The 27,773-nt window shown below is 41.1% G+C and overlaps 1 protein-coding gene across 1 annotated transcript in view; it reads left to right on the top strand.

Annotated features, from left to right (window-relative positions):
• The window catches only part of T265_11467 (hypothetical protein), a gene marked incomplete at both ends in the record, with an annotated part of 36,622 nt that extends 11,646 nt beyond the window's left edge, over positions 1 to 24,976 (top strand). The window contains 15 exons of the mRNA XM_009178126.1: positions 3,155 to 3,344; positions 5,812 to 5,940; positions 11,949 to 12,194; positions 13,305 to 13,401; positions 14,247 to 14,411; positions 15,171 to 15,543; positions 16,587 to 16,719; positions 16,939 to 17,152; positions 17,230 to 17,324; positions 17,350 to 17,727; positions 18,605 to 18,952; positions 19,621 to 19,968; positions 21,325 to 21,619; positions 21,914 to 22,110; positions 24,720 to 24,976. Coding sequence (XP_009176390.1) covers positions 3,155 to 3,344; positions 5,812 to 5,940; positions 11,949 to 12,194; positions 13,305 to 13,401; positions 14,247 to 14,411; positions 15,171 to 15,543; positions 16,587 to 16,719; positions 16,939 to 17,152; positions 17,230 to 17,324; positions 17,350 to 17,727; positions 18,605 to 18,952; positions 19,621 to 19,968; positions 21,325 to 21,619; positions 21,914 to 22,110; positions 24,720 to 24,851 — 3,340 coding nt within the window. The remainder of the gene's footprint in view (positions 1 to 3,154; positions 3,345 to 5,811; positions 5,941 to 11,948; positions 12,195 to 13,304; positions 13,402 to 14,246; positions 14,412 to 15,170; positions 15,544 to 16,586; positions 16,720 to 16,938; positions 17,153 to 17,229; positions 17,325 to 17,349; positions 17,728 to 18,604; positions 18,953 to 19,620; positions 19,969 to 21,324; positions 21,620 to 21,913; positions 22,111 to 24,719) is intronic.
• Between the last annotated feature and the right edge of the window lie 2,797 nt (positions 24,977 to 27,773).

The raw sequence follows: 27,773 nt of genomic DNA, 5'->3' as shown, positions 1-27,773 counted from the left end.
CTGTTGGTGACAATGACAGTGATGACACAATACACATAGGACAGAAATTCACCCCTCCGTACCGTCATTTTAGTCGCCAAGTCCGTTTCTCACCACCAGGGTCGCTCACTGTCGGTAACAGGAAGGGTGAATATGGGGTTCGCACTTCATTCGCGTTCATTGTCGTTTACTCTCGCGACTTGAAAAATTGATAGCTCTCAAACCGGATCTTATTCTGGAGCTACCCGTCATATTTTTCTTGAGGATGAAAGTTGTTATGGTTGTCTCGGTGTTCAGCATTCATTAAAGGGGTTCAGTGCCTTCGCTGAAGCTGATTTACTGGAATTATGGTCATACTAAATGTTACTGATTTGGTGGGTGACTTTGATTAGTCCAGATCTCTTGCTGGTCAGCTAGGTGATGAATTCCGATGGGCTGTAATAACTTTCAAACGTTCGGCGACCTCGCGGCAAAGCTGATACGAGAAAGTTGGATCAATTTGTGCCATTAAAGCACATTTAGTGAGTCATGGAAAACCCTGAATCGGTGTTCTTTGAGTTACATCAGAAAGGTTTCCTGATAACAACAGTATTTAATAAATGCTGGGAATCCAGTCAAATGCTAAAGGTTAAACTTACAAGCGAAGTCGCAAGAAGTCGTCTAAATTTTCTAAACTGTCATGTAATCCGTCAAGTCAAAAACGACCCCAAAGTTTCGATAAACCACAGCAAAGACCAGATCAGATTTTGTGCGAAACTGTGAAACTGCCGGAGCAAGTCTTAATTGCCCGTTAGTCAAAACACATCACAGAAGAAGCAGGATAACGTGCAGGTGAACTATTCTGGAAATTGACAAGTCTTTCACATTGGTCTCAACAACACGCGGACATGTTGCCTATAACTGAAGTGAGTAACATGACTCGGACGTTTCTTTTCGCTGAGGATGAGTGTACCAGTTCTGGACCTGGGTATCAGGTGATGGGTTACGTTACTCATTAGATTATTCTCAATTAGTCAGAGAACATGTATTGATCCCAGTTTATTAGGACTGCTCACATCCTCGGTTTTACGGCCATCGCAGCGATATATTTTGGGAACACCAAATTCATGCGCTCCGGTTAGGAACGGTACAACGTAACAGTTGTTTTTACCATGTCTTTACCGATTAAAAAACGGGCACTGTCATCCACAATCCATCCTTACTTTCTTATTCTGTCTATGTATCTGACGCCCCACAGGTTTTCATCTAGAATTATGGTGCCTATCGCGCTCCCTGATTTGCACTCATCACGCATTCGTTCATTGATTTGGCTTTAGAAGAAGGTTCAACGGAATCCCAGCTGAATTCTTCTTACGAACTCGTAATTTTGAGCTTGAAAGACATGCTCACCGATCCACTGGCAACAGTACAAACGACAGTCGCGAATACACTTCACTTAGGAAGTGAGCCAATGAACTCCAGCTGCTTCACTAAGCGATAACCATCTATAGCGCTAATCTTCCACAATTTTTAGTCACATATTTATCGTCAGGAAATCTGCTTACTCACCTCTGACCGGTTGTTTGGTTATCGCCCTCCTGGTTCTCGTAGGCCAGGACAGGTATGGTCGCCTATTTGTTCCCTGAGATGAAAAATTCGATTGTAAACTTTCCAACACTGGTCGAGGTGAAAGCATCAGTGCATTTTTGGGTGTCGTAGCGGAAAGTAGCGGTGGGCTAGTGATTGTTAATCGAGTTTCTCCAGACAAGGTACTCCACGATGGATTTAGTCAACCAACCGAAAAGTCTGGGGTTAGATTCCAGCCTGTACACCCCTACTGCTCCTGTCTAGGTCCGGGCAACCAGGCAGTATCCCAGCCCTCATAATTCCTTCTGGTAGCATTGCAGCTATTCATCAAAATGGCATAATAGTTGACCGTTTTATGCACCATTATATACAAAAAACCAGCACATCAACCAGAATATCCTAATGATACCGGCCATCGGTTTAAAGAACCAAGAACCAGGAAACTCCTTGGTGTCACATCGGCAGGGGTCTAGGTCAGAGGTCAGTCGAGCACCAACTAGTAAACGATGGCAGGAGAAGACAGGTTTAAAGGTCACGTGTCACCGGCCAATCAGGGCACAGAACGACAGACGAGCCAACAGAACCATCCCACCGATCTACCAACCAACCTGCTAGAAGAACGTATGTTAGCACACGCGCACAACTACTCAACGCACAGTCACTGACCCAACCCTACACTCCACACACTAACAACACACCGACGATATCATGTTTATTGGCGATGAAACGCTTGCAACCAAATTAGTCAGTTCAGCCAACAAGCAACCGCCAGCGCGACCTAAGCTACCAACGTTCCTCTTCATAGAATGGTTATACGTCTTTGTGTTTTCTGTGTGCCCTGTAGGCCCGAATCCCTTCACACGAGTCATCCCAGGTCATCTATTGCCTATCCGTGGAGCCAGCTTGTGGCTCTGAAGTGAGGTCTGGTTACATGAATGGGCATGTCGATAGAATCTGTCAGCTATCTGTCAAATGCGCATGGCTGTTTTACACGGCTTCCATTAGGAATTGTAATTTCTGTCGCGTAATCAGAACCCACAAAACTTCAAGATTTTAGTGCGATTGGTGGTCCGGACTACATCAAAGTCCTTGTTGTTTTCCTAATGATATGGCCTCTGTGTTTTCCGACTTCCGGGAGAATGTTCATGTTCTGTTCCGGAGATAGTGAAATACAGGGACACCAACTGATGTTATCAAGCTACTGGTTTCTATCCAGATTGTCTGACTGTATTACCGAGGTAGAGACACCTCGTGCAAAATATGGTAGCAGATCACGGGCCTCTCTGTCCAGCCATGACACTTTTGTTTCCGCTGTACAATTTTATTCTGAAATGGTACCGCGGTCGATGATGCTATTCATGATGCGGACATGTGACAGCTGACTGAACATGTCATTTTTTGGTTGATACCCCGATCGCAAGCAAACGGGCTTACTCACATTTCATCTGGCTTTTTCTTGCCATATCAATAAAGCACGGTCTTTTATCGGATGATTTGAAGTTACTTCTGATTTTCTGGACAGTTTGGAATCGATGCTGACTCCCAAATTAAATGAAGTATAAGTTATTTGAATCGACAGTAACATTGTCCTATCACACTCACCTACCAGATACACGGATAAACACGGAGAAGAGATATGTTACATCCGTGCGCCAAGTGACTGCCTTGTAAAGGAGGAGGAAATCGAGTGCCGATTTAGTGAAGCGGATGCGCCTTGGCCAAAAATTGCTGGACACAGTGAATTCATTGGCCCATTGGTTTCAGTCCTACCGCTTGGTGATACAGAAAACATTATCTGGGTAGGTTCCACCACAGACACTATTAGACAAATATTTTATTCCTCTGTACTCCCGACTAGAGTTGTTTTCAACCTTTTCCTCTCAACTTCTTTGTTTTCAAAACTTCATTGCACCGACCATTTTATCCTCCAACAGAAACAAAGTATTTCTGGTGTTGATAATAAATAAATCGTCTGGCTGTAACGTCATTGCAGTGCTTAGCTGCCCTGCCACCCGAAGAAAGGACGAAGGCTAGGATACTACCAGGTTGCCCAAGCCTAGACAGGTGAAATCGAGATGCTGAAGTCAGCATTTTATAGTATGCACAATTACATTAGCATCGTCTAAACAATCGTCCTGCTGTTCTGGCGCCATCATTCTGGTGAGTCCAAACTAAAGAGGGGAAGCACCGAACTCGAGTTTCACTATGATTAGAACTCATCAGCAGTGCATATTACTAGCCGTGCCGGAGTTTGAAAATGGCATAGTTGACATGCCAGACAAGCCTGTTACAACTGCTCCGCAGACGCACTCTGGATGCATCCGGATTGTTACGTCGGAACAGGTGAACGTGTTCGCGATCGAGTGACGTGAGCGGGAAGCTTGACGCACCGAACAACGACTCAGTAACATACCTTGGTTGTGTCAACTGACTGGCCCACAAGTCAGGACTTCCCAGTCAGGTAGCGCCACAGCCGATTGAAAGCTGCTGGACGCTCTTTGTTTCAGAGGTTGGGGGTTGCCGGATTTTCTGGACTGCACACCCACTCGATATCTACAAATACGAAAGATGATGGAGGAACGACCAGAATTAAAACCTACTTAGAAGTGTTATGTGAACTATCACTCACTGTCATCACAGTGTGATTTCTTAGGATATGACAATTAACCTCTGATAACAATCATACTGGATCTAGGAAAATCATATACAGCATTTCCGAAACACCCACATATACCTATGACACTTTGGTACAACTGATTGTTTAAACCAAACGTCTTCCTATCTGATAATGACCACCCACAGAAGCATTTTCAAGAGTGCAAGACATTTCCTAGAGAGAACGAACAACATAATAGAGTAATCTGTCCTCCATCTGAAGTGTGGAGCGATGGTTGCTAGAAATCCTCTTCAGTAGAAAACTCATTTGCACAGCTTGATGAACGTTTCAATGAATATGTGAGATGAACAACATTGAGAATGAGAAAACGCGTTTTTGGTAGACAGGTGCCTTAACCTCACCGGCGGACAGAAGGATTAACGCCACACCGAGAATCAATCAGTTGAGTGTTTCATGATCAAGGATATTCTAGGTAGGGTAACATTCGAGGGATAAGACACAATGACAAATTAATAAATCATGTAATTCAACTTCAACATTCGAGGGATATAACACAATGATAAATTAATAAATCATGTAAATCATGCAAATCATGTAAATAAATCATGTAAATCATTATTCTTGCTTCTTTTGTGAACAACTGGTGTTGTTCTGGCATCTGTGAATGCAGAAAAAGGAGGTGCAACAGTGTACGCCCCCATCAATATGTTTATTCATATTTGAAGTGCACTCATTAGTATGACATGGTGGAGACCAGGCTAACCTAAGATCTTCACTTCGGATGCTAGCCCAGACTTGAAAAATTGCTACCTCGAGGACCAACCTTTACAACATTTAACAACGAAAAAGCAAGAAACGGAAATGTTACACAGAGGTCAAAACTTGGCCCATAGAACATGCGTCATGTGAAAAAGCCGAGGAAGCTCATCCATTACTTATATTTCCAAGAAGCGTCAGTGGAGTTTCTCTCCTGCATATGCACAAACAAGCTTGGTCAAACGATCCATACCTGTAAAAAGCATCGCCAGCTTGGAATTAGACAACCGGAGTTTTACTCCTTACAAGGGTGCACTCAAGTTGGCTGTAGGTACACGGTTACTGCTCCATCAGCAAACAAAGGAGTCCGTAAGTGGATTGCCGTGAGGTTGGTTCAACAGCGCTAGTGTGACTTAGATAGCGAACGAGCAGGTCAACAGTAGTTGCGATGAATTGGCTTACGAAATCTAGGAAGATTCTATAGCACTACGGAGGGAAGAACTATTTTTGTGTGGCCAAAATGTCAACAATTGCAAACCGTCACGGGCTTTCGTGGTCGGAACTCGATTGCATCACCTCATGTTGCGCACATTAAATCGCCTATTACTATAAAAATTCATCAATTCACTGATACTGTGGGTTTTCCTTATTATATTTAAGCTGAATTTGTGGTTACTGCAACTTTTGCACACTTTGGTTAAGGCCCAATCTACAAAACTTCCATGAAAAGTTTCTTAATGAACCAGGATTTGTCTGGCTACTCGCCATATATCCTTCTTACTATGGATTGCTGTCGTATCATCATTTGGGTTTTGCAACGTAATCAAACATTTCTCACTGCACAGTACATTTTTGTAAAATAGACTGATTATATACCGATTTCATTACATCAGTCCGATGAACCGTGGATAATCGGTGTTCCGAACAAACACATCAAGGCCACTTCAAAGGAATCAGTGATATATGCAATAGAATCCGGACCTAATGGAGTATGTGCATTGGATTTGGACCCAATGAAAGTCGTAAGTGCAACAGAAAAATAGTATGCATCCCCAGTCATGAAAATGTACCTTTCAGAGTTTTGTTGGTACTTTTGACACGAATATTTGTCCCGATTTCCGTATTCCATTTTCTCATGTTGGCTGCAAGATGTTCATTCTTATTCGCTGGATCACAAGAGGAGTGATGTGAATAGTCAACCATGCGTCTTCATTGGTTATAGCAGAGGTTAGAGTTTTATGCAATGAGTGGCGCTGACGTGGGTACCCTTGAACGTAGCATTTGTAACGATAAGAAACTGACGAAATCTGTAAGAAAATCTGTGAAAATAGGTGAAAATTGGTATGATCTTTTATTAATAATGTCTTTGTGCATTGAATGTGGAAAGCAACTTTTCACTGGGAGTCTTAGAATGCAGTGCACTCAACTTGCAACGCACCATTCATGGTGCGAATTTATTAACGAGTAAGAGTTCACCTCTAACAGGAAAATCCCTGTTCACAGGATCGACGAAATCCTCAATTTCACGCACAGGCTGACTGACCCTCAGCTTTATAGTAAATATTTCACGCCCAACTGCATTTTGTGTTATTGTCATGTATTTGCTCCAGTCTGAGGCACAGTTGTCCCACAATGGGCAAAGAACACGGAAAGTTACTAGTGACCTGAATGCTAAATTTGATCTCTTAGTCCCAATAGAGGAAGCGTGTTTGGGAGTTTGTTCGCTGTTACACATCTACTGTACCATTTTTCTTAGCATTGTCTGACTAGATGTTCTCAGTGTTATTTACGGTTATTTTCCTTTTCTGCGATGAGTTATCAACTGGAACTCTTGTGATATTTCAGTGTTCGCTTGTTGACACACCCGTGTAGTCAAACCATCCAGAAACAGAAAGTTACAGCGATGCGCACTTGTCTTCTGCAACACTACATGCAAGCCAACAGCAGATGATAGATAGATAATAGATAGATAGATAGATAGATAGATAGATAGATAGATAGATAGATAGATAGATAGATAGATAGATAGATAGATAGATAGGATAGAAGATAGATAGATAGATAGATAGATAGATAGATAGATAGATAGATAGATAGATAGATAGATAGATAGATAGATAGATAGATAGATAGATAGATAGATAGATAGATAGATAGATAGATAGATAGATAGATAGATAGATAGATAGATAGATAGATAGATAGATAGATAGATAGATAGATAGATAGATAGATAGATAGATAGATAGATAGATAGATAGATAGATAGATAGATAGATAGATAGATAGATAGATAGATAGATAGATAGATAGATAGATAGATAGATAGATAGATAGATAGATAGATAGATAGATAGATAGATAGATAGATAGATAGATAGATAGATAGATAGATAGATAGATAGATAGATAGATAGATAGATAGATAGATAGATAGATAGATAGATAGATAGATAGATAGATAGATAGATAGATAGATAGATAGATAGATAGATAGATAGATAGATAGATAGATAGATAGATAGATAGATAGATAGATAGATAGATAGATAGATAGATAGATAGATAGATAGATAGATAGATAGATAGATAGATAGATAGATAGATAGATAGATAGATAGATAGATAGATAGATAGATAGATAGATAGATAGATAGATAGATAGATAGATAGATAGATAGATAGATAGATAGATAGATAGATAGATAGATAGATAGATAGATAGATAGATAGATAGATAGATAGATAGATAGATAGATAGATAGATAGATAGATAGATAGATAGATAGATAGATAGATAGATAGATAGATAGATAGATAGATAGATAGATAGATAGATAGATAGATAGATAGATAGATAGATAGATAGATAGATAGATAGATAGATAGATAGATAGATAGATAGATAGATAGATAGATAGATAGATAGATAGATAGATAGATAGATAGATAGATAGATAGATAGATAGATAGATAGATAGATAGATAGATAGATAGATAGATAGATAGATAGATAGATAGATAGATAGATAGATAGATAGATAGATAGATAGATAGATAGATAGATAGATAGATAGATAGATAGATAGATAGATAGATAGATAGATAGATAGATAGATAGATAGATAGATAGATAGATAGATAGATAGATAGATAGATAGATAGATAGATAGATAGATAGATAGATAGATAGATAGATAGATAGATAGATAGATAGATAGATAGATAGATAGATAGATAGATAGATAGATAGATAGATAGATAGATAGATAGATAGATAGATAGATAGATAGATAGATAGATAGATAGATAGATAGATAGATAGATAGATAGATAGATAGATAGATAGATAGATAGATAGATAGATAGATAGATAGATAGATAGATAGATAGATAGATAGATAGATAGATAGATAGATAGATAGATAGATAGATAGATAGATAGATAGATAGATAGATAGATAGATAGATAGATAGATAGATAGATAGATAGATAGATAGATAGATAGATAGATAGATAGATAGATAGATAGATAGATAGATAGATAGATAGATAGATAGATAGATAGATAGATAGATAGATAGATAGATAGATAGATAGATAGATAGATAGATAGATAGATAGATAGATAGATAGATAGATAGATAGATAGATAGATAGATAGATAGATAGATAGATAGATAGATAGATAGATAGATAGATAGATAGATAGATAGATAGATAGATAGATAGATAGATAGATAGATAGATAGATAGATAGATAGATAGATAGATAGATAGATAGATAGATAGATAGATAGATAGATAGATAGATAGATAGATAGATAGATAGATAGATAGATAGATAGATAGATAGATAGATAGATAGATAGATAGATAGATAGATAGATAGATAGATAGATAGATAGATAGATAGATAGATAGATAGATAGATAGATAGATAGATAGATAGATAGATAGATAGATAGATAGATAGATAGATAGATAGATAGATAGATAGATAGATAGATAGATAGATAGATAGATAGATAGATAGATAGATAGATAGATAGATAGATAGATAGATAGATAGATAGATAGATAGATAGATAGATAGATAGATAGATAGATAGATAGATAGATAGATAGATAGATAGATAGATAGATAGATAGATAGATAGATAGATAGATAGATAGATAGATAGATAGATAGATAGATAGATAGATAGATAGATAGATAGATAGATAGATAGATAGATAGATAGATAGATAGATAGATAGATAGATAGATAGATAGATAGATAGATAGATAGATAGATAGATAGATAGATAGATAGATAGATAGATAGATAGATAGATAGATAGATAGATAGATAGATAGATAGATAGATAGATAGATAGATAGATAGATAGATAGATAGATAGATAGATAGATAGATAGATAGATAGATAGATAGATAGATAGATAGATAGATAGATAGATAGATAGATAGATAGATAGATAGATAGATAGATAGATAGATAGATAGATAGATAGATAGATAGATAGATAGATAGATAGATAGATAGATAGATAGATAGATAGATAGATAGATAGATAGATAGATAGATAGATAGATAGATAGATAGATAGATAGATAGATAGATAGATAGATAGATAGATAGATAGATAGATAGATAGATAGATAGATAGATAGATAGATAGATAGATAGATAGATAGATAGATAGATAGATAGATAGATAGATAGATAGATAGATAGATAGATAGATAGATAGATAGATAGATAGATAGATAGATAGATAGATAGATAGATAGATAGATAGATAGATAGATAGATAGATAGATAGATAGATAGATAGATAGATAGATAGATAGATAGATAGATAGATAGATAGATAGATAGATAGATAGATAGATAGATAGATAGATAGATAGATAGATAGATAGATAGATAGATAGATAGATAGATAGATAGATAGATAGATAGATAGATAGATAGGTCTGAATCCACTATTGTCAGAGACAATGGCACATATGAGGCATATTGTTTTGCCTTCAAGGTCAAATTTCCATCCCTATCTATGACATCTTTTTAGGCGTGCTAGATAAAGTGAATTACACTGGCATCTCTGAGCGGTACGATATCCGCGTATGCAAAGAAGGGATGAGTAATCATGGGATGTGTACAGTGCTTGCGGCAATACACATCAAGGGCGTTGGTATGTAATCAACTGAATCCGGTTTCTGGTGTTCCCCTTAGACGGATCACAGGGATACAGAATAAGGAAGCGCTTAATACTAACCATATTATGACAAAAGACTTGCCATTTATGCTTGGCGCGAATTTATTAGTGTGGTCATCAAGAATCCGCCCATCGCATTTGGTGGCATTTCGGTGCTATTCACAAGTTGGTAAACAACCTTCTAAGCAAGTGTGTTAAGATTCTAGGTTGGCAAATACGTCCTAAAATACATTATCATCTTTGGAATGTTAAAGGAAATTCCGTGGATGGTTCCCATGGCCCAGTGAACAAAAGTGGGGAAACCTCCTTTGTGTTTCTCGTTCTTTATGACACAACCAAGAGGAAAACATTTTCAAGAAGAGGCCCTCAGCACAACAAGGGTCCAGCTACGATTTTGAACCGGCAGCCACTCGATTATTTCGAAGAACCACACTGTAGAGCCAGCTGTAAGTCCTATTTTCCGTAGAAATCGATTCAACAACAAAGAGAGCATAATCAAACAAGCTGGACTTCAGGCATCGCAAATACGTGGACGAATGGAAATTAGCGTCAATTAGCGTTTGAGCGAAAGGACGAAGTTCCCGTAACCATCGCTAGTCTATTAAAGCAATGGGTTCTTTCTAAATATGAGAGGATGGCAAAACAACGTAGAATAGATGGTAAATGACCAGTTCTGCGAATGACTGTTAAAGGTGATGCCAGTTCAAATGCTGCGCGTAGTAAGGTCAGCTAACGCCGAAAAAATAAGAAGCCAGTCGGAAAGCTACTCACAATGCCCGTGCTTTGTATGCACATATAAGACACCATCTCACTGCTCATGCAAGAATGGTGCAAAAATATTTTTAGCGCAACACCTAGGTTCAACAGTAGCTGAATTTCTCGGTTCCCTTCGATTTATCCGAAAGCCTGTGAAAGAAACTTGACAAACAGGAACGTTTGCTTACAATACGCATTTGTCTTTGTAAACACAAATGGTATTTTGAGGTACCTGCCCTCTGCATCCGCATCACCTTTCTGGAAAACTATAAGAATGCCAATACATTATGCTCCAAAACGAAGTATCCTACCATGCTGGGGATAGATGTGCGGATTGTAACATGAAATTCAGTTTTACGGCCAGCGGTGTGTTCGGTTGTACTGGATCATTTCTATTTGTAGTCAAGCTACAGTAATCGGTGACTACTTTTTACTTGGACTAAGTTAGGAAGGATGAGAAACAACTAGAGGGTAACATCCTTTGATCAACGGTTTGCTAGCGAAGATGGCTGATCAGAAAACTTAAGTATAGTCACACATCCAGGCGAAAGCAACAGTTATCTATGTTAACCATCCAGAAACTCGAAATGAAAATCGTTCCAAATAAAGCAAGCACTCCTTTCTACCCCATCGACACAACCAAGGCTTTCTGTAGGCTAAATTCGATTCTGGAAATCTCTCTTTGAAGCATGCTAAATATTGGAAATTAGAATCAATAAGTACTACTTTCGTAAAACTTCGATGATGCAGTTTGTTGTCCTGGAAGAAAGTGGCAATTGCAAAGAAGTGACATTAAGTTGTGATACTTGCTGGTAAACGCAAGCAGTTCATTGAACCTTTGGACAATGCAACATTCAAAGAAACAAAAGGGGCAAATTAAGGTGAATCCTTATTTTCAGTGGTAGATTTCTGTCCACTCGTTTTGGATACCGCTTTCTGTAGAAAACCGTGCTTCTACTAATGAAAGACGAAGCACGTTTTCAACAACTTTATGCTGAGGTTGCCGGTGTTAAGTGATAGCCAATTGCACTGTGTTATCGTTTCTTCAGCCCACAAAGGATCTCGTCTCGTGGGTGGAACGTCACACTACAGAAGTGGTTTCTGATGGGAAACACTATCTTGAGTGCCGTATGCATCGACTGAGCCCAATAACGTTGGCCCCATGTGCAAGAATTAGAAGGGATTCGGCTGAAATCGGCCCACTTGGTGGTCGGCTAATCAGTGTAACGGAGCCAAAGGTTGCTTTGGAAATACCTGAATCAGCTGTAAAAGTTTCGCTTCCGTTCACTCTGCAAGTGAGTACTATTCTAGATTGGAGTTTAACGGTGGTGATAACTGTGGCTGTGTTATTTAATCCATTTGAACGTTTGATGCAACTCTTAATCTCAATGTACTGGTTCACAACAGGTCTGAATCCAGTACTGTCAGAAACAATGGCACATATGAAGCATATTGTTTTGCCTTCAAGATCAAATTTCCACCCCTATCTGTGACATCTTTTTAGGCGTGCTAGCTAAAAACATCTCCTTGTTGTCGCATCTTGTACTCTGAAATCCCGGTGTGCGTCGGTCAGAATGAAAAATGAAATTGGAAGTTCCATTAGAACTGCCGGAATGCAATTGATGCTGTATGTTAAAATTTCTTTTACTGTTTTCACTCGCGGATGTAAAATATGTAAGCTAAATAAATAAAGAGTAGAAACAATGCTGAATAAAAATTGATTGGCTGGCCAGTGCCAAGATAACCAAATTTTTGGCTTTAACTCCATTTGTGTGCCTAGTCTGGACTAGTTTGGTTTGATCACCAGTGCTTTGCTCATTGGTAAAGCCCTAAAACCTGTGTAGCGCAATACAATTTGAAAAATGCTTTTGATTGGACTACTGTTCCAATGAACAGCGGACTTAACAGTTGCTAATGTTACACATAACTCTCAAAACAGGACATCTGAGTTGCTTCAGCGTGGATGACGGCGTACAGCACGACAGAGAATCATCCATCTGCGTGGCACTTCGTTGTCATTCACTGTCGAATTATTACAGTCTTAGATTTCCGTACTAAACACAAGCGAGGTGTATGGGAGCTACGTTTTCAACACTAGCGCCTCCGTATGTATGTATACATAACCACATTTATGTATATATGAGATTTATGCATTTTGGTCATTTAGATGTTTGTAGGACTGAGGATGTAAGACTGATGACTCAGGTTATATCACTTTTGCCTGCATTTATCGCTGTATCGATAACCAGAAGGTTACAATTAGGAGGTAAATATTTTCCGATTACATTAAAGTTTCTGATCTAAATTTGTTCAAAAGACTTTTGCCGGTGTAGCAAATCATTACCGGTGTGTTCTCAAGCAGTCCAACAAAATAGAAGATTTGATGCCTGATATTCACTTTCCAGGTGAGACAAATGGATTATCGACAACTGTCGTTTGTTAAAGCACAAAACGAACTACTCATGAAAGAGTTTCTTACATGCAGCCCATTGGTCTACTTGAGTAAGTTGTTTGAATGTAGTGTCTTGTTTTCGAGGTGTCCAAGTTGAAAGATACACTGTCACGGGTAATAAGTAGCTCCGTAACTCAAATGGTTTGCTGTGTATCGTATCTAGACTCTTTGTTTACACCTGCGATGAAATGTTTAAATAGCTCCACACTCCAACCAATGGAGGACGTACACGGCCTACTTACCCTGAGGAACGTTCTTTCGCAAGGTTTGATGTAACTAGCAATTTCGAGGGCGAATACTATCTGGCCGGTGGTTTTGTTAAGTTTAATAAAATACTCTCGCGACTGACGCTTTTGCAACAGGTTGCTTAAGCTGAAACATCGATTTCAAATAGACGTAGATCAATAGGTTTCGCCAAAACTTTGATTAGTTGCAGTTTCAGATAGATTTTGTTTCGGCATTGTGGCCAATAAAAATTCAACTTAGGCATATCAGTTGATCATGATTAGCCATGACTGTATAAAATCGAGTGCATGAACAGTGACCATAAGCCCACGAATTGCATGAGCATTGAAAGATAGCAAACTGGAGTCAAGGACTTAAAAGATTGACTCAAATGTTCTGTGTCCACGTTGAATTCTATACATAGTGTCAATAATTCCAAGCCCCTTTCTTCTACGGCTACGTATGTGGTTTTTGTGCCGCGCAACGTAGTGGAAAACCCAAGCCTGTAGTATGTAGTATGTATGTAATATGTATCGATGTAGAATGTAAACTCAAAATGTCAAAAAGTTGCTTCAAAAAGAATCCAGTAATCCCGTTTTTCGGGGTATATTTTTATTTTCATCAACCATAACAAACTCTAGGAATCATCTCAAAATTCGTTACTTCTTAGCATCTCCAAGAAAAACGACCTTCAAACCAGTGCGTATATCTTTTCCAATTCCCGAACAAACACCTCCACAACGAAGCAACGTAGATCCCAGCATTTTACATCGTGTTCGTTACGAGCACCATCGTGACGTCTCAATGATCAGCGACGACGGTACAGGAAGCATTGGTAGGTTTTTTTGTAAGCAGCTTAGTGTGTGGTAAACATATGGGAAAGATCATGTGAAGTGACCACGGGGATGCCAACTAGGTGATTCCTCTAATTCAACGCAGCGATTTGTCGATTTGGCATAGGCATCATAATCGCAATTGTGCTAATCATTATCAACATCACAATTATCCTATTTGGCGTCACTGTCGTAATTTTTGTCGTTCTTATTCTTATGATTGACATCTAATCTGAAAAATAACCCTAAATTTTTGTTGCCCTTGATTAAGAAACCAGATTCAAACAGTATCATTAAACAGCCGTAGCATCGATTTCGCCCTCCTCCGGTTGGAGGTGGAAATTCTTCCACCTAGGTGGTACTTGTTTTATGTAACTTTCCCACATATCTGTAGCATGAGGCAACTTACTGGTTAAGGCACAAAAGTACATATTCCGGACCCAGTTTGCAGCATCTCGTCAGCTTCTGCCTAGGTTTGAGCAACCCAGCAGTATCTCAGCTCTTGTACTTCCTTCGGGCAGTATAGCAGCTAGGTACCGAAGAAACCATTATTATTTACCCATTATTTTACTAATGTTAAAAATTCTATTATAGGATGCAGATCTTCCGAGGCTACGGTACTCAACAATTTCCAAAAGTCACTGCTCCTGGCGCAACTTATTTCTGGCAAGTGTTTCACCCATTATTTTTAGTTTCGGTGATCTTTTCGGGCTTGGTGATAAATGGTGATTTCAGGTTCTTCTTGCGTTTTTGTTCTAAAGGTCAAAAAAAGGAAGTTTCCGCAATTGTCATAATGCAGAATTCCGAGAAGACTGGTGACAACTGGACCATGTGTGAAGATGCCGAGCTTGTTGACACGGTGGACGGTGTGGTGACCTTCAGTCTACAAAAAATCGAAAGCTGTCGGTTAGTTGCTATTAAGCAGTTGGTTGGCGAGATGGATCGGTGGTTAAAGTGCGAATTTACTGGTCGGAAGGTCCGTGGTTCGAACCCGACCTCCACATCACGATTTTCCCTGTCTAGACGTGAGAAACCTGGTGGTATCCCGGCCCTCGTTCTTCCCTCGGGTGGCATGACAATTAAGCACCAAAAGGGTGCTACAGCTGAATATTGGTATCGATCATTGGATACAGTGTAGCTCATACTTCCTAGACACACCAGAATTGCAAGCGAGAATGTTGTGTTTGTCTTCACTGGTAGACTTCACAATAGATCCGCTTCATCGTGATTTATTTCGGTTCTACTATAAATAGTGAATAATCAGTTTCGTACAAAGCCAAAATGCAGTATTAGGAATTTTTTAACATCAAAATTCTTCCTTCAGCTTACTCGCGAATGTCTCTAAAAAATCCATTGGTTGTCTTGTGCTGATAAAATTTTCCACGCATATAAACTCATAAACTGTCTACCAAGTTTGTAAGTTTGCTTCGCAGCTCACAACTATCCTAAAGTTTTCAGTTTCACTCATCGTTTAAAATGACTGCATTTCAGTTTGTGAAGTCCAATGTGAAATTGTACAAAGTTACAGGAATTGAAGAACTGGTCATCTTTTTGCACGAATGACACATTTTACTGGCAGAAATATTTCGTCGTAGAATGCACTTTTATCAGAGTTATCTTGCGAGACATTTGGTTGGTACTGAAGGCTACATACAAGGCAGAGAACCATTTCGATGCCTCGCCCTGAACAGTGGAGTCTACCTTAACCGATCAGGAGCATTCATGATATGTTTATAAGTAACCTGTCTGCTTTGTTGGATTCTGACTAATACAGAAATATTGTCCACGGACATGCATGGCGGAATTTTAGGATACACCAGCAGCTCTCGCAGCTGAGTAGAATCAAAATTCTCAGGACTTGTGTCAACAAGCGGGAGGCTGGTGTTGAGGTGAAATTTTGCATGCTTTTAATCAGATAGAAGATGTTTTGGATTGAGTGAGCAGTCATCGCCTCAACCAGGCTCGTTAAACGATCGGTGGATATATTAATGGGTAACGTTCCTTTACTAGTACAAAAGCATTGTCAGACCGAATGAGTGAGTTACCAGGTTTGCCAAGTTTCAAGGCAGTCAGAATACCGATTGGTGAGATTTCTTACGACCAGACGATTTGATCACGTTTGTTGGTTAACGTGGATGACTAAGTGTTAAGATAGCACTTTGGATCCTCAAATTCAGTTTGGCATGGAGGCAGAGTCCATATCGGGTATCGTACCCTTCCTTGACTGCACGACACACAAGAGTGATGACTTACCAGGAACCAGCAAACAGCAGTGCGGTCCCAGACTACTCATCAGCACATCCAAAGACAGTATATGCTTGTATAGTTTCGGCAAAATGGACCGGGATCACTGAGCATGGAGGAGGTCAACCGAGCATCGGCACAACTTAAAGCAACGTCAACAGACCGAATGAGTGAGTTACCAGGTTTGCCAAGTTTCAAGGCAGTCAGAATACCGATTGGTGAGATTTCTTACGACCAGACGATTTGATCACGTTTGTTGGTTAACGTGGATGACTAAGTGTTAAGATAGCACTTTGGATCCTCAAATTCAGTTTGGCATGGAGGCAGAGTCCATATCGGGTATCGTACCCTTCCTTGACTGCACGACACACAAGAGTGATGACTTACCAGGAACCAGCAAACAGCAGTGCGGTCCCAGACTACTCATCAGCACATCCAAAGACAGTATATGCTTGTATAGTTTCGGCAAAATGGACCGGGATCACTGAGCATGGAGGAGGTCAACCGAGCATCGGCACAACTTGAGATAAAATAAAGCAACGTCAAGACAGCGGATAGTCAGTGGGTTTAATTAAGCGCTAAATTTGACGGGTATTGGTCCCAACACCAAAAGGAGTGGGTGGGAACAGCAATCATCCTACACAAAACACGGACATTTGGATTCAGTAGAAGTGCGCTGAATATGGCTAGCATCAGAATAGCGTTCTAGAGGAAAAAACTTTGCGCTTCAATTTGGTGCAGTTGAACGATCGCCTTCCGATTGATACGACCAGGGATTATGCATACAAAAGAAAGTTTTACATAGGCCAAGCATCCAGAAAGTTGCACAGCAGAATCGATGAGCATAAACCATGCATAAACAGACCATCCGGAAACAAACATGAATATCTGGTGATAGTCAATGACTCGGCGATGGCAGGGCGTACATTGGATGTTGAGCACAGGATAGATATGGAAAATGTGGACATTCTGAGAAGGGGACTAAGATTCACATCCCAGCGACTGGTGGCCGAGGTGATGGAAATCGCCAATTATCCCAGCGTAAATAGAGTAGAGGGTGTAGAACTTGCAAACGTGTGGAAAGCGGTCGTAGATCAGCCGAGATGACACGAGGTGTGCGGTTATCACTGGGATCGTCTGAGACTAAAAGTGCAAAATCCGAGTATAGTAAGATTCACTTAACGCATTCCATACCCTAGTCCAATTGTCCTGGTACTCCTTAACGCGCACAGACCAATAAACTCTGTAAACGGCACCCAAGAGGGGAGTTCCCGTTCGGGATCCTAGACCGGAAAAGCAAGACCCTTATATCCGGATTCAACATAAAAACAACCCCCATCCCAATTTATCATAAGTATTACTCATCCTTACTAGCTAAAAAACGGGAAATGCAGCTCTTCTATGAACAGTTTGATAGATGCAGTCAGCCGTAAGAAATCTCGCCGATTAGTTCCCTGGTTGCTTTAAAACCCCGCCAACCTGGTAGCTTGTTTGACTGGCCTGATGAAACTTCTCAATCAAGAGCAAACCGCTGCTCAGTAATGGATCCACCAATCGTTCGCAAAATCTCCCTCAAAAGGAATACATCCTATCCTTCTTGGATTTTACAGGATTCTAGAATTTACTGAGAACTCACTAGTCTAAATGCTAAAAACGAATGCTCCGCTGGATTAGCACACGCTAATTATTAACTAGGACTTCTTAAGGGACCCAGTTGTGCCAGTTTAAGCAAATTGTCAAGTTAATGTTAAAACCCTCAGTAGGCTGGAAAAAATATTCAGCAGTTTTGCAGCGCAGCCCTGTGTATATCTGCAGCATGATTTGTCCACAAAAGATTCACCAAACAATCTTAGTCGTCTGGTTTAGTCTCGTACGAGATGATGCACAAATTAGAGATCATAACACCTTGCTTCACTCGATCCCTTGCAAATTTAGATTTTTGGTCCTCAAGCTATCACGGATGATTGACTCCGAAACGCTTTCGTACTGTGCCACACTGATTGAAGAAGGCTTGTCAAAGTGTCTGGTGCGTATCGCGCTGCTACAAAATCTGAAGTGTCCGCATCAGTTATGTCTGATATCAGGGCAAGACCAGTTGGATACAGACATTAAAGCTCTGAATGAGGAAGCCTATCACGAAGTCGAAAAACCATATGGACCAGTGTTGTTGAAAGAGGGTCAGAAGTTGGACATTTTCATTCGTCCGAACTTGCGTCTTGTCGGCAACAAGGAAACTTCGTCGCAGAAGAAACTGACGATGAAAATAAGTCTCGCTTCTATCAGCCCTAATCTACACAAGGTAGGCTTCGCAAATTCGAAATTAGATGTAAACATCTACATAAAAACAACCCCCATCCCAATTTATCATAAGTATTACTCATCCTTACTAGCTAAAAAACGGGAAATGCAGCTTTTCTATGAACAGTTTGATAGATGCAGCCAGCCGTAAGAAATCTCGCCGATTGGTTCCCTGGTTGCTTTAAAACCCAGCCAACCTGGTAGCTTGTTTGACTGGCGTGATGAAACTTCTCAATCAAGAGTAAACCGCTGTTCAGTAATGGATCCACCAATCGTTCGCAAAATCTCCCTCAAAAGGAATACATCCTATCCTTCTTGGATTTTACAGGATTCTAGAATTTACTGAGAACTCACTAGTCTAAATGCTAAAAACGAATGCTCCGCTGGATTAGCACACGCTAATTATTAACTAGGACTTCTTAAGGGACCCAGTTGTGCCAGTTTAAGCAAATTGTCAAGTTAATGTTAAAACCCTCAGTAGGCTGGAAAAAATATTCAGCAGTTTTGCAGCGCAGCCCTGTGTATATCTGCAGCATGATTTGTCCACAAATGATTCACCAAACAATCTTAGTCGTCTGGTTTAGTCTCGTACGAGATGATGCACAAATTAGAGATCATAACACCTTGCTTCACTCGATCCCTTGCAAATTTAGATTTTTGGTCCTCAAGCTATCACGGATGATTGACTCCGAAACGCTTTCGTACTGTGCCACACTGATTGAAGAAGGCTTGTCAAAGTGTCTGGTGCGTATCGCGCTGCTACAAAATCTGAAGTGTCCGCATCAGTTATGTCTGATATCAGGGCAAGACCAGTTGGATACAGACATTAAAGCTCTGAATGAGGAAGCCTATCACGAAGTCGAAAAACCATATGGACCAGTGTTGTTGAAAGAGGGTCAGAAGTTGGACATTTTCATTCGTCCGAACTTGCGTCTTGTCGGCAACAAGGAAACTTCGTCGCAGAAGAAACTGACGATGAAAATAAGTCTCGCTTCTATCAGCCCTAATCTACACAAGGTAGGCTTCGCAAATTCGAAATTAGATGTAAACATCTCCTTGGCGAGTTTGTTGGCGCGAATTTTCTTCTGACTCGCTTATTGAGTACTTCGTCGCTTATCTCGGTAGGCGCGATTTCAAGCTTTGGGGTTTCTGCATTTTTTTAATTTCCATAAGTAATACAATCTATTGACCTGTCAAGTTCAATGGGGCGCAATGAAATTCATATATCAAGACTTCCATTGTCAGTATGTACAAATTAAAACCCTGCACTCAGTGTTCCTGAAATATCCAATACTTATTGTGAATCTATGGCTTACGAATCTAGCTGGTAACCGCTAGTGGAAATCACTGTAGCCATAAAACCTCACTAGCTGTTGTGTCGATTGTATGTATTGGACAGATTTCTGAAGATATTTACCTACTCAAAGGATGTTGACTGTTGTGAAGCAGTTCTTTTGGTCACGAAATCGTAGTTTAGGAAGCACTATGATAACTATGGTTGCGTAGTGCTTTGGCTTATCACTTTTGTGCACCAGCTTGCTGACAAATGCTGGTTTTCGTAGCCAAGTGGTTCCATCGATTCACTGTTCGTGGAAGCACTGGGACAAACAATCTCAGCTAGCTAGACGATATTTTCAGTGAGTGTCTATTCCTGCTAATTCCAGTCTCTTATCTGATTCTCTCCACAACCTTCATCGGGCAAGGTCTGCTCACAAAGAGGCATCCGATGGGACTCTTATCCTCCTTACATAGTCTTGCGCAATCCCAACCATTGGCTGCCGAAGTGACTTGGTAGTCAAGGTTGCATGTTGTAATTATTCCGAGGGCTAAATAGGTTCGGACTTTGTTCCTCAAGGTTAAAACATCCCAGGAAGGCCAAAAGGGAACAACCAAAAACGTAGAAGCAAGCTATCGTACTAATACTAACGTACCGCTATCCTGGTCAGTGATTACAACTTCCGGTTGGAGACAATAGACGAGCATAATGGCCATCTGAGCGGAGGATCTAGTGTAGGTGCCCTCAGAACCAGCAACTGCAATCGCTTCCTTCAACTCTGCGCTAATCACCATTTATCTGTCGAAAGCTCAAACTTTCCTTACAAACATAGGCAGTGCGCAATCTGAGACTCCACAGGCCGTAACAAATCTGGCATTCAGATTGACCATATAGCATTTTGTTATGGGTGGCGACTGGTTATCTTACTTAAGCATACACTCAAGTAATGTTATACGGTCCTGATTGGATGAATCATAAGTAAGCTAAAGAATTTCCAGGTGTCAACTAGACATTCCCTCATCAGGCAACCTCCCGTTTCAGAAAAGTCTCACAAAGACCCCATAATGAGGCACTTATTCTGTCATGCGTGCTTGTAGTTTGTTGTGGAGGCCATCGACCAGTCTGCGCAAGTTGGATTCGACAGGCACCAAGGCGTGGTAGACATTTACTGCGAGAAAGATGTGTGCATCCCTGTCATTCCAGAACGCAACAAACTGGTCAGGATGCAAAGTGGTCCATTAACGATCAACACGCCGTCAAAGACTAAGAAGCATCGCTACCAAATCGTCCAAGAGCCGGTTCGATTGGTTCGCTTCGTGGTGAGCCTTCCCAAAGTACTGATTACGAACCCTACACCTTGGATTCAGTCCGAATTCAACTTCAAACCGAAAGGTGAGTCAAATTCCTGGGTTTGATTTGTGAATTTTAATATAGAAAAGCTGCAAAACTCGACCCACCCGTTCTAGTTGTATTCTGCTGAGTTTAACTGCGCGTGACGTTCAATCCTGCGAGGTAGCATTCACTTCATAACCGCTACTTCATCATTCCAACAGTATAATGCATTCAAAAAGCACTGTATGTTTCATTATTTGTTAAAAATATACCCGAATGCACTACACGATTTCCAACGCAGACCAGATAACCACCTTCTTCGTCGAAACTTATCCGCTTCTCTCTGGTTTGTAGATGTTGTAACGCGTTCTTACTTGAAAGACCTTGCCAAAAAGTTGCCGGGCGATTCATGGCAACGTTTAGGATCTGCACTTGATATGAGCCGAGGTCGTCTACAAGTCATAACTGCCAAATTTGGAGAAGCAGAAGAGCTGTTGGCATTGGCAATGCTCACAAGCTGGATCAAAACTTTGCCTATCTCTGCAGATAGAGTAAGTTTTATTCTTGAAGAAGCTAACAGCATTTTTGATTGGTAGAAATTGAGGGGACCTTGCAAAGCTAAACCTGTAACTTCCCGCTGAAAATAACCAAGCTTAAAAGCCAGGGCATAAACTGTTTCCATGAGTTTTATCACTTTTGGCATCTCAAAAGAAGCACGTGCGATTCGAACCGCCATTTTAGTTCAGGTTTCCCGATTGGAGGATTAAAAGAGAGAATGAAAAATTTGGCGGGTCTAACGCCTGAATAGGTAGGAAACCCACTGGAATATGCTTTTCCCAAACGTTATACTTCTTACAGATTCAAGTACTCGGTGGTCTCTGACCAATGAGCTTTGTCTCGTTGCAAATGCCTGTATCAAGCGTAGACCTAATTGTTAGGAAGGTCAGATTCCTGAAGATTATCTCAGAATACCCGAAATCTACTGACACCAAACGCCTATCAGACGAGGATCAAGATCAAACAGCACCCTTAAAAAATATAACGCAAGGCCGTTATACTTTCGCATTCACTTGTTTGTAAGCAAGCTGTCGAGTTCCTTGTCGACGAGTCTTCTTTCGACACCAAGGCACTGCATCGGGAACAGCAGTCAGATATAACAATAATACTAAAGGACGAATTCATTATGGGGACATCTGTCCTTGTATTTGACCCTATTGTTTCGGAGTCATTCTTGCCGACTTTCTAAGTGCTGCTCGTTTTACAATGGAATAAGGCTAAATTAAACACAGCTGGTTGCACACGGTTTCCAGATTGACCCCAATATTAACTAGTCATTAACCGCCATCAGAACCCACTGAATGAGCCACCCACCAAAGACCAGAATCGGACAATGCCAGCAGAATGAAAAAGCACCTTCGACTCTGGAAAAGGCATGCTGAGTTGCTACTTGCTTCTCACGCACTACGTTGTTGTATCGGGTACTTCGAAATTTGGAAGGGATACGGTCATCCATCATGTGTTCTCCATTTGCAGTCAGAAGGCTTTTATTCACACGGCCAAGTCTTTAAAGTAAAAAGGGCGTAGTTATGGGCAAAACCACATGGGCTCCGACGCTCGTGTTTGCTAACTGAAAATGCTGTACGGCCGTCAGTCCATTTTAGTGCTCGAGTACAAGCCATCCCTCGCTGCATTAGACCCGAGGAAACGGACATCGATGAACAATGCCAATCACATTCAGTGATGGCTGCATGATTAGATAAAAAACGGGCTTTTGACTCCGCCAGGCTGACTCGCTATCAGTTTTCACTGACTTAGTTGTCGAAATTAGTGTCCTTTGTGGTGATAACAATCTCTCAATCACTACATGATCAAGTGGTGTAAAGTCCGTAATCGAAGGATGGATAGTTGCACATCTTAGTGGTAGCTTCTGACACCGCTGAAGGCCGCACGGTCCAGGCTCTTCCTAATGACTGGGAAATCGCGAGTTCGAATCTCCCAATAAGGATGAGGCACTCGTACAGTGCTCTCTCGGTATTAGTTAAACTAACCGCTCTATTTAAAAAATAGCTTTGAAGCCAGAAGCGAACTGGACAGTGTCACATCCCACCCCCCAATGACAGTTGACCTAGTCAACCAGGCTAGGAACCGAGATCCCACGTCACAGCAGGTTATGAAGTAGGATTGAAGTCAATGACTGAGCACATGCGACAAGACTAGTTGAGAACTTAATTCAGTCGAAGTGGCTTAATATCGCCGATTGCTGAATGTGCTTGTCATTAAAAAAATAGATAGAGCCAGTCATGCACCTGATTCACAAGGCGCATCTTAGAAAAAAGGAATGGCCTTTGATCTGAGGAACTTGTACCTATCCAAGATTGGCTTTCATATTATAAAGTTCGAGAAAGTTACCATGTGTCCTGGTGGTAACCTGTTTAGACCTTTTTCCGTCCGATTTGTGCAAGCTCAGTGTTACCGAACCACCAGGGGACTTGGGATTCGTATTGCCGAACATACTCCAGAACTTAAGCAACGGTAGAGGTCCACAACGAAGCACTTGATGAACAGCCGCTCGTATGTAAACCCTTCAGAAGTTTTTAAAGGTGTTTTTACATCCAGTTAACTGTATCTTTATCTGTCTGAGGAAACGCTGTCCACAGTTTAGACCCCTTGTGTACACAGAGGTTGTCAGGATACTGGCGGCATGGCATCAAGGCTGGCTTTGGTTGGTCGGAACTATGGGTACAGCAGCCAGTCGTGCTCCAGTATGCCCTGAGTGGAAGCACCGAGCCTAGACAATGTTGTTTACCATAGTTCAGTAGATGAGCTAGCAAGCTCGTGACTACACTTTGCAAGAGTAGTCAGGCCAGAGAGCAATTGTGGACCGCTCCATATTTGCTTGAAACCATTGGCAGCTGTAGAGGTTTCAACCTCACTACCGTCTGGTTAACAGCTGAAAACTGTATCACGTAATCATTTTCTGCTAGTTGGCAGCCTGAACAACTTGTTCTCAATAATCACACGGGTTCGCGTCAAGTCATATAGCGTCGACTGTTCCCAAACTGACCAATTTGATAGTTTGTAAGGAGTAGACCGATAAATCTAAATCGCCCGAAAACCCGGAAGCTACGACTAACACCAACGTTGTTTTCTCGCATTTCAGTTTGCAATCCTGTACAGAGCGCTTCAGGTGATCGGACGGTTCGACTTGGCAGCCGAATTATACTCAGCTGGCTGCTCCGTAAATGAGGATCCAGACTCAGTGGAAAGCTCACCTCAGAAAAGTGCTGGATGAAATCAGAAAACGCACATGACCTTTCACTCAAAATTAATCAAACGACCATCTATGTTTTAGTTATATATGGATTCCGTTCTTCCTTTACTGAATGGCCTTGTGGAATTTATTACCGTGACTACCAGAAATCACTTCATGAATAATCGTTTTTCGTTGAATACTTTGTTATGAATGGATTGGGACCACCATCCTAGTAGTGGCATGAGAAGCGACGTTCCATCGATGAGTCCACTTTTCTTCGTGTTAACACCATATCAATTTCAGCGTCCTACTTTAACCAGCAAACTCCCCTGGGAGAACGCGCCGTTACTGATAAACGAGTATACGCTTAAAACACATGGGATCAGTGCAAAGTTGTTTCGCAGCAGCACAGTACAATGGCATAGTAAGTATATGATGAATCAACGTTGAGGAGGTGGCTCCTTGTAAAGGGACAAAACTGTTTGTCACTTTCCTATCCTTTGGAAAAGTGTTCATTCGCTAGTCGATCCAAAGGAATCCAAAATGCACCTTATCATTGAAATGCGCTTTGGGAGAGTAAAAAGTGGTCACTCCCAAGGTTGAGCTCTCTATGGTGGGACACATACGTCCTATTTTCAAAGTAGCATAATCTGAGCGTTAACAAAACAGATGCGGTCCGCACACAGCTCGAGATATCCCATTGGTTGAGGCGCGAATTAACTGGCCGAATTCGACCTCGGCATCTTGATCGCTCCTGTCCAGGTCATGATGACCTGTCAGTATCTCATCCCTCGTGCTTCCTTCGGATAACACGGCAGCTGGGCACAGAAAGTGTATAATATCTGAACGGTTATCTTGTCTTCATGCACAGTCTGCCTCGCTTGTCAGAATGTATTTGCTTTGTCCCAGAGCTTCTACACTTTTAAGAATAACCGACAAGCAAGTTTTGTGCCTGTATTTCGATAAACTTCCGTTCATCATGTGAACGGTAAAATATATAAAGCCGCATCATATCCGCAGTGTCAGTTTGATGGTATGCCACCCGAACGGGTTGCAAAATATAGATAGGCTTCAATGCTTCTGGGCAGTTACAAAATAATAAATGCGGTGTGTTAAACCAGAGAAATATCCGAAATGCCACAAGATGGCTATTCGCTGATAGAAGAATAGCTGACGCTGCCTAGAACTAACTGCGCAACCACACGACAGTCTTCCAGAAGCAGTAGTACTTTCAGACAAGAGATATTCAGAATATTGTCTAGGTTTCTGAGCTGCTAGTATTCCGATTTCCAATTTATTTACGAGACTCTCCAGGCAAACTTGAAGTCGCAGCCTCCCAACTAGTGGTTGAAACCTAAAATGTTCGGACGTCAGCGGCTGTTCAGCAATGAATGTAACTCACACTCACAGAGGCCATGGCGTCACTTATCCTTGAGTCACGGAACTCACGTCATGTGATCACGTACTGACTGGCTTTTCGAGTAGCGGCTTATCAGATGGAAGGCTCATGCGACGTGTGAACTATTCTTCATCTGAGCTACTAGTAGTTTGCTGGTAGTATGTGAGCTGAAGACTTTGAAGTGAAGCGATCGCACGCCGAAAGTCAGAGAAGCACTGTACAGATGTTTTAGCCTTATTGAGGAAATTCAACAACGCGATCCTGTAGAATAACCAATGGGATCCGACCTGAGGAACAAACCGTTCGGTTTCGAGCAGCTAGACAGTAGTTTGATTAACTCGGGAATTCCCTTGTAAGACGTCCGCCCGTGGAGTCATTGCAAATCATCCTATCCTTAAAAAAGTGGCTGAACTTGATTTATCGGGCAGAGATACTCGCGTACAGAGCCCTTCAAACTGAGTCCTGAAGTTGGGAAGTATGTCGTCGGCTTCTTTAAAGCTCAGTCATACATGGTCTACTCTCCTCATTCGGGCTACCAAGCTGTATTAAGCCCGAGGCCTTTTGGATCAGTTATGGATTGCTGACACAGGGAACACGCTATCAAAAAATCATATTCGTGCACACAATGAATTGAGAACCAAATGGCTTTGATCTTAGTTACGTCCTGGATGATGGCTTTTATATACGGCTGGTTGGCACAGATTCGAATCGCTGAAACGCTCCCAACTCCAATGAGGGTATAAATGCGCACCTATACTCAATCCAAAAGTATCTTTGAAAACAGCGTGCCGTTATGGTGAGATGACAGTGCACAGGATATCCATAATATTACCACGCAAATTTACTGATCGGAAGGTTCGTGGTTCGAACCCAACCTCTGCACCTCGACTTCCCCTGTCTAGGCTTGGGCGAACAGGCAGCATCCCAGCTCTCGTGCCTCCGTTTGGCATGGCAGCTAGGCGCCGAAAGGGTGCTACAGCTAAACGATTAAATGTGGCCTTTTTTAACTGCAACTGGCGAATGCATCGCCAATGTTGATGAAGATGAAGTGAAATCAGTGCTTCGTGTTTGCGCTCTTGGTGAAATTGCCAATTTTCTCGTGAACCACAGAGTACCCTTTATCATATCAAATTCATTTCGACCATACCCAACCAAGAGCTGGCATTCGTCGTCAACCGCAGGGTGATAGTAACGGTTCTTGAGGAACTCATAATTGGGTGAGAAGACAGTGTCACTGCTTTCACAAATGTGAAAATATAGGTCTTTGGAAGCAAACAAACCAAGAGCGCACACTGCTTTCGTACACTTGCATTATGGGGCCTTGATGCTTCTTGCATGGTTGCCCCTCAGTTTAGCCTGCTTACAAAGGCTGAACACCGAAGCAAGCATAATCATCGTGATGTTCCAGGTCGACCACTGCGCTATGGTAACAGCTATTACGTACGATGACGGCTTCCCAGGTGACTCATCGGTTTTCGAACCGCTCATAGATCCACCATACTTTACTTCACACCATACAGTATTTCATACGTGCCGCAGAGGTCCTCAAATGCCGCAGCAAA

This window comes from Opisthorchis viverrini (genome assembly GCF_000715545.1).
Source record: "Opisthorchis viverrini unplaced genomic scaffold opera_v5_500, whole genome shotgun sequence".
Taxonomy (NCBI): domain Eukaryota; kingdom Metazoa; phylum Platyhelminthes; class Trematoda; order Opisthorchiida; family Opisthorchiidae; genus Opisthorchis; species Opisthorchis viverrini.
This window is presented reverse-complemented; position numbering and strand designations above follow the sequence as displayed.